Source organism: Echinops telfairi, unplaced genomic scaffold, assembly GCF_000313985.2.
Source record: "Echinops telfairi isolate 266 unplaced genomic scaffold, ASM31398v2 ScPeMD7_48;HRSCAF=171, whole genome shotgun sequence".
Lineage (NCBI taxonomy): Eukaryota > Metazoa > Chordata > Mammalia > Afrosoricida > Tenrecidae > Echinops > Echinops telfairi.
Genome location: NW_022103946.1, coordinates 431485 through 443213, shown reverse-complemented (window position 1 = coordinate 443213; position 11729 = coordinate 431485). Strand labels below are relative to the sequence as shown.

The window sequence follows — 11729 nt, the reverse complement described above, 5'->3', positions numbered from 1 at the left end:
TGTCCCCCCCGGAACCGTTTGTCCCGTTGTTTTCTCCTCCAGACTATTCATCCAGTCTATCTTATCTAGATAGATCTGTGGAGGTAATAATATGCAACAAAATCCAAGCCATAGCAAGACAGATGATCAGTGAGAACACAGCGATGGCAACAAAAAAGGAAACCAATTACCCATAGAAGAATAAATTAATTAAAAGAAAAAAAATTAAGCATAAAGAACCTGTAAATAGATCAAGGTCTGATTTTTTTATCTCTAGGCGTGTCCTTCAGTCAGGACCGATGGGGTACCATGCTCTGGCCCCCGAGTCTGTCCTTTGTACTCCCTCGGGGACTCTCTGCTCTGCTCCCACAGTTGCTCTGCCACACGCTTTTAGTGGTTTGCCTCGGTGTCTCAGGGTCAGTCTGGGCCAGTCCTGACACTGAGTCTCCAGTGTTGTCCCCCTTAGAGCCCGTGGCCATCAAGGGACGGCGTGTCTCTTGGTGGGATCAACCATAGTGTCCACTCTGTCCATTGGCTGTTCAGAGCAAGGATGTCTTCCTCCAGGCCTGGTGCATCAGGATTTGCTCCACTCTCTCTTCCTCCCCCTAAGTGTTCCCATTTGCTCTGGTCAGACATGCCCCTCTCCCCTAGCTGCAGCTTCAGTGCCGTCCTCTCAAATAAATTCTTCTGGGGGGAGGGGCAGTTGTCCATATAGCTGGTATGGGGGCCGAGCCCTCAGGCTCCCCACTCCTTGCCAGCAAGCTGCATTCGTCTGTCACTGGCTTTAAATCTGGTCCCTCTTTCCCTGTGGAGACACAAACAATACCCTCCCCTTGGGTGGGTCAGTGCCCTATTCCCTTGTCACATATCCTTGGTTTTTTTCTTTCCCCTTTCCTCCCTACCCCACCACCCTTTGTAGTTGACTACCCTATGAACCCCTGGATTTTGTCTGGCACCTGCCATACTACCTGGACCTTACCCCCAGAGTGTTTGTACACAGTAGCTTTTTCCCTGTGCCCCTTTTGCATTTACCTTTCTGTTCTTTCTTTTTTTACATATATAAACTTATCCCAGCGGACTCATGTTATACTTGTTCTTTTGTGCTTGGCTTACTTCACTAAGCATTATTTTCTCCAGTTCTTACCATGTGGTGATATGCTTCATGCGTTCATCACTGCTTTTTAGCGATGCATAGTACTCCATTGTATGTATGTACCACTGTTTTTTAATCCATTCGTCTGTTGATGGAAATTTGGGTTGCTTCCAACTCCTTGCAACTGTGAACTGTGCCGCAATGAACATTGGAACACAGATGTCTGTCCATGGTTTGTTTCTTGCCTCTTCTGAGTATATGCCCAGTAGGGGGATTGCTGGGTCGTATGGTAACTCAATTTCCATCTGTTTGAGAAATCGCCAGATCGATTTCCATCGTGGCTGTACATACCTACAGGTCTACCAGCAGTGGATGAGAGTTCCCGTTGTTTTCTTCTCCCCATTGCTTATACAGTATATCTTATCTAGATAGATTCGCAGACATAAAACTAAGACTGCGCCAAACAAAGCAACACAGAAAAACAAAACACTGACAGCAACAACAACAACAACAGAAACCCAATGACAAACAACAACAAAACAAAACAACAAAAAAAGAAAAGTCTGTAAATAGTTCAAGGTCTGTTTGTTGACCTTTAGGGGTGTTTTACTGTTGGGTCTGATGGGATGCCACACCCTGGCCCCAAAGTCTATTTTTGGCACTCCCTCGTGCCTTCCTTTCTCTGGTTCCCTTGCTGTTCTGTTGCACGCCCTTAGTGTTTTGCCTCAGTTTGGTGGAGTCAGCTCTGGCACAAATCCCACACTGTATATAGGGCTATGGGTCAGTGCAGGATGTCTCATCTCGTAGTGGGGCTGGCCATATGGTCCTCCTCTCTGCCATATGGTCCTCCTCTCTGTGCATTGGCTGCTCTGAGCGGGGCTTTTGTCCTCTGAGCTTGGTGGTCCAGGGTGTACTCCACTCCCTTCCTACCCCTTCATTTGCTTCTGCTTCCGTCTGTGTATGATAGGTCGGTACCTTTCCCTTACCAGAAGGTCTATTGTCATTCTTTGTGGAACACTCTTCCATGGTGGGGGTCAGGCTGATTCTGGTTGGGGCTGTACATACAGTCCAGTCTTTTCATGGACTCCTCCACGTGTTACGTTTGGCGTGTCATGGTGGGGTCTGTATGCACATTCCAATTCTGTGGGGACACAACCAATACTCTCCCCCCCCCGGTAGATTAGTGCCCCCCCCATATCATCATCTCAGGTTCTCCCCACCCCAATTCTCTCTCCTCCTCCTCCCTTTCCCCTTCTTTATGTTGGACTCACATGTACCTCCCAGGGTGTGGTGTGCCCTCCCCCCTGACTACCTATGCTTCTATCCGTTTAGTGTGAGATAAGTGTCTATTCTTCTATTCCTGCTGTGCTGATTGTACTTACCTCAGGGGACTCATGTTATACCTATCCTTTTGAGATCGGCTTACCTCGCTTAACATGATTCCTTCCAACTTTTCCCACAAAACGACGTGCTTCATGTCCATGCTTTTCAGTGCTGCATAGTCCTCCATTGTGTGTATGTGCTAGAGTTTACTAATCCACTCATCTATCAATGGAAACCTAGGCTGTTTCCAAGTCTTTGCAATTGTGAATTGCGCTGCAATAAACATTGGAGTGCAGATGACTGGTCATGTTTTATTTGTTACCTCCTCTGGGTATATGCCCAGTAGAGGGATGACTGGGTCATAAGGTAGATCAATTTCCATTTTCTTTAAGCATCTCCAGATTGCTTTCCACAGTGACCATACATATGTGTACGACCACCAGCAGTGGAGGAGGGTTCCTATTTCACCACATCCCCTCCAACACTTGTTGCTTTCTGATTTTCTGATTTGGGTTAGCTTCAGGGGTGTTAGGTGGTATCTCACAATTTTAATGTGCATTTCTCTTATGGCTCATGAACAGGGACACTTTCTCATATGCTTGTTGGCCATATGGATCTCCTCCCTAGTGAAAGTTCTTTTCAGTTCTTTTGCCCACTTCATTAGGCGGTTAACGGATTTCCTCTTTTTGCAGGCCATGAGGGTGTTGTAGATTTTAGTAATGAGCCCTTTGTCTGATGTGTCATTACTAAAAATCCTCTCCCTGTCTGTAGGCTGCCTTGTCACCCTCTTGGTGAAGTCTTTCAAGGCACACAGGTATTTTATTCTTATTAAATCCCATTTGCCGATTTCTAGTTCACCTGTGTGTGTACCCTTCCCTCTTGCAGTGAGCCTATGAATTACCTGGGCCAATGATCTTAGGTTTGTCCTGATTCCTTTCTTGATGGTCCTCATGGTTTTGGGTTTTACTTCTAGGTCTGTGATCCACCTTGAGTTAACTCTTGTGCATGGGGTGAGGTAAACGTCCTGCTTCATTTTTCTACATGTGGATATCCACTGTTTCCAGCACCACTTGTTAAAAAGGCCATCTACTTCCCACTTGATGGTTTTGAAACCCTGGTCAAAGATCAGTTGTCTATATGCTGATGGCTTTATTCCTGGGCTTTCTCTTCTTTTCCACTGGCCTGACTATCTATCATTGTGCCAGTACCGTGCTATTTGGCCACTGTAGCTGTGTACTAGGTATTAAAATTGGGTAAGTTGACTCTTCCAACGTTGTCCTCCTTGAGGAGTTCTCTGCTAATTCTGGGCTTCTTCCCTCTCCATATGAAACTGGTGATCAGTTCTTCCAATTCTTTGAAGAAGGTTGTTGGTATTTGTATCAGAATAGCATTGAACTTATAAAATGCTTTGGGTAAGATTGTCATCTTTACTATGTTGACCCTTCCAATCCATGAGCATGGGATGTTCTTCCATTTGTGGAGGTTGCTTTTGGTTTCCTGTAGTAGGGTCTTGTAGTTTTCCTTGTATAGGTTTTTAGGTTTTTTTGTGTGTTGTTGTTAAATATAGTCCTAGATATTTCAGTTTGTTCTTGGCTACTGTGAAGGGTACTGCCTTCTTGATATCCTCTTCCGTGGTCCTGTCTCATGTGTATAGAAAACCTACTGACTTCTGTTTGTTTTTAAGAGAGGCCATACAGAGTGCTCTAAGATGACAATCAAGGAGTATATTTAAAGTGACAGTTGAGTAAAAATTTTGCAGGTTCTAAGGTTAAGTAAAAATTTTGAATCCACTGTGTGTGAGCTCTAAAAGTAGGCCCGCCAGGTGGAGCCACTTTAAAGAGTGAGTTTTGTCTTGTATCTAAAGTGAATACAAGCATATGTTTAAATTGCAAGGTTTTTTTTAATCATTTTATTAGGAGCTCATTCAACTCTTATCACAAGCCATACATACATCAATTATGTAAAGCACATTTGTACATTCATTGCCCTCATCATTCTGAAAACATTTCCTCTCCACTTAAGCCCCTGGCATTAGGTCCTCATTTTTCCCCTCCCTCCCCGTTCCCCCCTCCCTCATGAGCCCCTGATAATTTATAAATTATTATTTTGTCATATCTTTAAATTGCAAGATTTTTACCAGCTAGAGAATCTGTTTTACTAAAGTGGTTTGGTCTCTAATTACTTATAGGTTTTGAAATTTTAGAAATAAGTTCTCTTTAAAGTGGCTCAAATTTTCAACTCTTATGTACATAAAATTGAGTTGAAGTTCATTGTGCATTACCTCCCTTTATCCAAATTTTCAGTTAAAGCTTCATATAGCAAAGTTGCATCCAATTCTGACACTATTGTCTAAAATTTTTAAACTGTATGGTAGTCACTAAAAGGAAAAATAAAAGTCAAAGCAAATTAAGGTCACAAATTTCAGTGCCTTCCATCCAGTCCAAGTCTTCTTGATATAGCAAATTGTGCCCTTTCCAGTTTGGTTCCTTCTGGACTCCCTATGTTTAATGACAGTTACCTTTTAAATTTTACACACAATTGATTTAAATCAGGGCTCAACTCTTATGATTCCTATTTCCTCTTGTGTTCCAATTACAAACTAATATTTCAATGAATGTTCATATCTTCAAGTAGTGCAGGCCTGTGTATGTACTTGCTTGATTCAATTTGTTGTGATCTTATTGGGTTTTGAATTGAAATTTCGCTATTTTGTAGATAAAGGAAACTTAAGTATATTGCTGCAGTTTTGGTTTTCAAACTGTTCTAAAAATACATTTTTAAAATAGACTAACACATTCTTTAAAAGGAGGCATTTAAGTGTGTTTCTAATATTGTATATGGGCTTAGGTTTTATAACCAATATAAAAAGCTACTATCTGTGTAAGCCCGGGTAGACTACAGAAACAAATCCATAGAAACTCATATGTGTATAAGAGAGAATTTTTTATATAAAGGGTAATTGTACATTAAGAAAGCATCCCAACCCAGTCCAGTCCAAGCCCATAAATCCAATATTAGCCCATATGTCCGATACCAAGCTATAAAAACCTCTTCAGACTCATGAAACACATGCAGGACGATCACAGGCCAGTGGGTAGAGGGTGTTTGGATCCAGTGGCGTTGTGAACATCTCAGTGCTGGCAGGGGCCTCCACGTAGTTTTTCCAGTTCCCAGAGTATCACCATAGTGTCATGTGTCTTGTCAGTAGAGCATCTCCAAGAGAGAGAGGGGAGGAGAAAGAAAGAGACTATCTCCTGCCTCCAAGGAGGAAAATCCAGAAAATCTCAGGAGAAGGCCATACCCACACAGAGGTCTCATTGGCTATAATCCGATTGACAGACTAGACTCCACCCCTTCACTCCTAATCCTAAATCCCAAATTAACATTGGATTGTAACCACAACACTCTCAAAAATGGTAACACATTGTGAAACTTATTTTAAAAAATAACTAATCTGCTTAGTTTTGTTTCTGGATGGTTACATTTGGAGTTATTTTTCACATGTCACCTCCAGTGGAAGTGACCCACGAATCACCCATTCATTGTGTGTTGACTATCTCTTTCCCATGGAAACAGCACAGGATGACCAATGACAGCACCAGTTTGACAAGTATCTTGTAGCATAATAAGTAGTGCAGAATATACGACATATGCAATCACCTAAAAAAGAGCCACTTACATGAAAAAGTGGTGTGGTTATGATTTTCATGAAACAAACACAACTTTGAGTTTTAAAAATATGGCTTAATCTTGAAAACATAGCTATGAAAGATCACAATCAAAGTAAACCTGGAAGTTTTAGCATATTAGATAGATTGTGGTTCAAAGTGAAATGTCTAACAGAACCAATGGATAATGAGCCAAACTTTTGAGAACACAAGTATTTTTACCTGTGTATAATGTGACATTTTTTCTAAAAGAAATCAGTATATAAGTAAATAAATGTGATGGTACTATTTATAAAAAGCAGGCATGATTGGAGAGTGGCCGCGGAGCTGCTGGCCCGCAGAAGAAGAAGGAGAAGGAGAAGAAGAAGAAGAAAAAGAAAAAAAAAAGCAGGCATGATTAATGTGTTCATTTGCTTAGCAAATGGGCCTCAAGTACTTACTGTGTGTGCCCGGCACTGTTCTAGGCACTGGAGACCAAAAGCAATGAGAAAGAGTGACAATGTAAACCCTTATTAAGCTCATGTTGTGGCCATGTGGCACGAGGCACCACGCTGTGGTGTAAGTCTGTGATTGGCTGAGGATCTTCTGTAGAGATGGAAAGCAGCCACTAATGGGCAGATTTGGCAAGTAAAGGAGATGCAGAGTGATGTGAGAAAACTAAGAGAGGACTAGACACCTTTAAAGTGATTTGCGTATGTGTGCAAGGGGTGGTGTCAGCAGTATTTCAAATAGCATGTGCTATACTATCAACTGAGGACCCCTGTGGCTAAGCGCCACCTCCCTAAATGACCCGGTGGAAGCCTCTGCCTCGGGCTCCCTATGACTTCAGGAGCCTCTGCTCTATGGTGGATTTACTTGGAGGAAATGGCTTTTATGCACTGAGCCCAGACAATCATTGAGCAATTCCTAGTTTGGATGAACAAGTTCTCATGAAGAGAAACAAAAACAAACAATAAAAATGAAAGGACGATCACTAAAAGGCGATCTTACCTTACTATCCCCCTCTATCTGACCCCGCCCCACCCTACTCCAGCTTCTGTGTCAGTCAGCCATCTAGCTCCTCTGTCCCATGGGACGTGATCTTTTAGAATTAATTTCTCAACTCGCCCCAATGGAAGTCATTGTTTTCTTACTGATTTGAACTTTGATTTTCCTACAGGTATTCTATGACAGTGCCTAGAGACAAAATCATAGGTGAAGCGCAGTTGCTGGACGACAGAGTGCCGAGGCAAGATAAGGGCCTACAGACCACCCAAGCACTTCACCAGTACCAGCTCCACAGGAGTACACATCTTCCTGGAGTTTCCACTCAAGTTCCAGGTGTTGAAGGACTTTCTGATTTCCCTCCAAACTTGTTACGTGCCTCAATGAATCCGGCTAACATCGAGCTGCCCATTGAGAATGAAAGCAACCATGAAGGCCGAGTGGCCCCTCTCCAGGCAACACTCCTAAGCAGTCCTGCTACACCACTGCCTTGCTGGGGTTTAGCTGGAAGGAATTTCACCCGGTGTAGGATAATGAAGAAAACAACACAGGCAGAGGGAAAATCCCACGATGTATTGAAGAAAATGATAAAACCACCTGTAGGGCAGAAAGTACCAATTCAGGGAGCAGGTCCATCTATTTCAGAGTCAGTGCATGGGAGCGCAAAATTTACTTCCATTAAGCCTCCATATGCTATCCCCGCATCACTAGTTTCTGACAGTGTCTACATGCAGCCCTACATTGATAGAGTAATTCATTTGTTGGCATTAAAGGATTACAAAATCTCAGAATTGTCTGTTCGACTGCAGAGGGATGGAATTCACAAGAAAGACAAATGTACCATTGGAAAAGTTCTGGAACAGGTAGCCATTCTGAATCCCCGCAATTTTACGTACACCTTAAAAGACTATTTATTCAAAGAGGTGCGACGAGACTGGCCTGGGTACACGGACTCAGACAGGCAGCTCCTGGACTCGGTGCTTGCCAGGAAAGGTCAAGCTCAGACAGCTCCTGCCACCAAGTGTCTGCGGTCGTCCAGAGATTCTAGCACAGGCGGCACTCCCCCAAAGAAAGTGCATTTCCCTTCAGCTGCTGTTGATTCTTTGGAGCGGGGGAAAGGTAAAATATCTCACCTGACCACGGTCGCGCAGCCACCGTCAACTACTCGATTGAATAAAGGTAAAATATCTCACCCGATGATGGTCGTGCAGTCACCGTCAAATGCCCGATTGAATAAGGCCAGGAGGAAACCTGCAACTTCTGTAAAATCTCCGGCAGTGACAGCAGAGTCCACTTGTGCACTTCTGCCCTCATCCCACCGTGCTACTTCCAGTTGTTCCTGGCCTGGCACCCCAGAAGATGATCATGTCTGTCAAGATAGCAGCACCGTTGAGTGCCAGCAGGATGAGTCTAATACCGCGAAAAGGTCAACCTGTGTGAAATATCCAATGCTCTTAAAGAAGACACATCCAACTCTCCATTTGAACAAGACGCACAAACATGCATTTATAGAAAACCAAGCAAACAGCCAAACATGCACAGTGACAAAGGAGACACAGGAGACAGATTCTCCAAGCCATGAAAGTTATGTAGAGCCAGACCCCAGCGAAGACGGTAGAGAGCTTTACCCCACACCTCAAGACGACACTTCGACATCAGAGGTCCCAGATTATTTGACCAATTACGTTACCGTCGTTTCATCTGAGCAACGTCAGCGCTATGTACAGGATTTTACAGCAGAGTCTGAGCACTACCATGCCCTTCGTGACACTCTGTACACTTTATCCTTGCGCATTTTTGACCTCAAGGCAAAAGAGGTGCAATTTTCTCCAGGCACAAAAGAATATGAGGATATCAATAAAGAAATGTCACGAGAATTTCAGAAGCTGAAGCAGAAAAGTCCCAATTATCATGCGGAAGAAGAGAGATGTTATTATCTTTATAACAAGCTCACTCACATTAAAAGATTAGTGCGTGATTTTGACCAAAAGCAAAGAGAGTCGTGTTACTAAAATTGTGGTGAGACCAAAATTAACTTGAACTTACTTTTTGAAATGATTTGTTCTAAGATTTCAAAGGGATACAACGTCCATTTAAACATTCAATATTACTATTTTAAGTTTTGTTTTACCTTTTTATGCTTATGTTTATTTTATTATTTTTCCTTTTCTGTTCATTTTTATTTCTCAATTTGTTTTTAATTTTTTTCCACAGGTTACTTTGATTTTCTGCCCTTTTGAAACTATTTATCTGTTTTCGTTTAGTCTCAAATTTTTTTCCCTCTCTCTTAAATTGGAGATCTACTGTTCGAGACATGGCTTCATAGATGTGTATACCTTTATAGAATAAAGACCTATTTTGCTTTCAAATAACCACAGCCTGTTTGTTGTCCTTTCCCTTACTCAAAGTCTTCCTTAAAACATAGTTTGAAGAGTTGTAAAAAATACCACGATTCTTCAAGCAGTACATGTTTTCACTTCATTAATGTATATGTTGCCCTTTCTTTAGATTGTCACTTTTTTTTAATCTTGGAGAAAAACACAAGTTATGTGATCAAGCTATTGATCGATTTATATACACACCCATACCAAACCAAAAATCAACCTCACTGCTATTGAGTAAATGGTGGGTCGTGGTGACCCTATAGGACAGGGTAGAACTGCCCCTGTGGATTTCTAAGACTATAACTCTATACTTTAAAAAATTTTTTAGCAGATAGGACACTTTTCTATGCTACTCAAAGAAACACACTTTATATATAAAGGCAAAAATAGACTACAATGGCTGGGGCAAGATCAAGCCAAGGGCAAGCAGAAAAAAGCAAGAGTGGGAATTTTGATCTTTGGCAATGTAAACATCAAGGCAAAATCCATCTTGAACAACAAAGAAGGACATTACATACATAATGAGTAAAGCTATAATTGAATAAGAAAACTAACATTCACCAGTGAAAGAAGCTCAAATATATTAATCAAACTTATAGAACTAGAGGAAATAGATAATACTAAAATAATAATAGGTTACTACAATATACAACTAAAGGAAGAACACACCATCAGGAAGAAAACTCAATATAGTCAGAGAAAAACTAAACACATTAAGACAGCAATTCTATATGGGAAGAGGAAGCCCGATATTTCTACTTCAGAGCAGCTGGTGGTTTCAAACTACTGACCTTGCTGTTATCAGCCTACACACATACACAAACACACACATCAAGTTATCTATTGTTGTGTAACATTCCTATAAACTTAGCAGCCAAAACAACCATGTTTTTTTTTAGATTGCATTTTTTAGTTTTAGATTGTATGTTCTTTACTCATGATTTCTTTTTAATCATTTTATTAGGGGCTCATACAACTCTTATCACAATCCATACACATATCAATTGTGTAAAGTGCATTTGTATATTCATTGCCCTCATCATTCTCAAAACATTTCCTCTCCACTTAAGCCCCCGGCATTAGGTCCTCATTTTTCCCCTCCCTCCCCGCTCGCCCCTCCCTCATGAGCCCTTGATAATTTATAAATTATTTTGTCATATCTTGCCCTGTTCGACGTCTCCCTTCACCCACTTTTCTGTTGCCCGTCCCCCAGGGAGGAGGTCACATATAGTTCCTTGTAATCGGTTCCCTCTTTCCTACCCACTCTCCTTCTACCCTCCCTGTATTGCCACTCACACCACTGGTCCTGTAGGGATCATCCGCCCTGGATTCCCTGTATTTCCAGTTCCTATCATCTGTACCAGTGTACATCCTCTGGTCTAGCCAGACTTGCAAGATAGAATTCATGTCATGATAGTGGGAGCGGGGAGGAAACATTTAGGAACTAGAGGAAAGTTGTATTTTTCATCGTTGTTACATCGCACTCTGGGCAAGACTTAATTGGGTCTTCTGCTTCAGAGTCTTGAATGAGGCTGCAATCAAGGTGTTGGTCAGGGCGAGCATTTTATCTGAGACTCAATTGAAGGAGATTTTGGGCAAGATTCCATTTCTTTTGGACTGCAGCTCCAAGGCCTTACTAGCTGTTGGCGAAAACCCTCCCTCAATTCCTTGCCATGTCTGCCTTTTCATGAAGCAGCTTACAACTTGGTTGCCAGCTTTATTAAAGTCAGAAAGGGAGAAAGCTGTCTGTTAGCATGAGAGACATTAAAATCTTCTGTAACACAATTATGGACATGGCATCCCATCACCTTTGCCACATTCTATTGGTTAAAGTAAGTCAAAAATCCAATCCACACCTAAAGGGAGGTGAGTACCCAAACCCACTGCTGTCAAATAGATTCCAACAGAAATGCATGGAGGCAGGATCACTGCAGGCTGTTTTAGCACCTATCCACCACAACTGTCATCTTTCTTAAGAAACTCAGAAATATCTCAAGTTGTCACCTCTTTGTATCACCCCACTAAACTGCTGGTTATTGGATCACTCCTCCTTAAATAAGAGATGGTCATTTTCTTATAAAATACCGTACATACTCTTTATAAGCCGAGTTTTCAGCAGGTTTTTGTGGTAAAATTAGGTTCCTTGGCTGATATTCGGGTCAGCTTATACTCGAGTATATACATTACTTTCCTGGCAGTACATACATTTCTACCAAGTTAGAATGTCTCTCAATGCAGGCCTCAAAAATTCATATTGCAAGAGATGGCCTTTCCGAAAGTAAACATTTTGATCCAAGA

The 11729-nt window shown here is 42.0% G+C and overlaps 1 protein-coding gene across 1 annotated transcript in view; it reads left to right on the top strand.

The window, feature by feature from the left end:
* The window catches only part of LOC101646555 (RNA polymerase II elongation factor ELL2-like), a 63989-nt gene extending 54930 nt beyond the window's left edge, over positions 1-9059 (top strand). Inside the window, exon 5 of the mRNA XM_013008631.1 lies at positions 7223-9059. Within this exon, the coding sequence (XP_012864085.1) occupies positions 7223-9059 (1837 nt within the window). The remainder of the gene's footprint in view (positions 1-7222) is intronic.
* The last annotated feature ends 2670 nt before the right edge of the window (positions 9060-11729 follow it).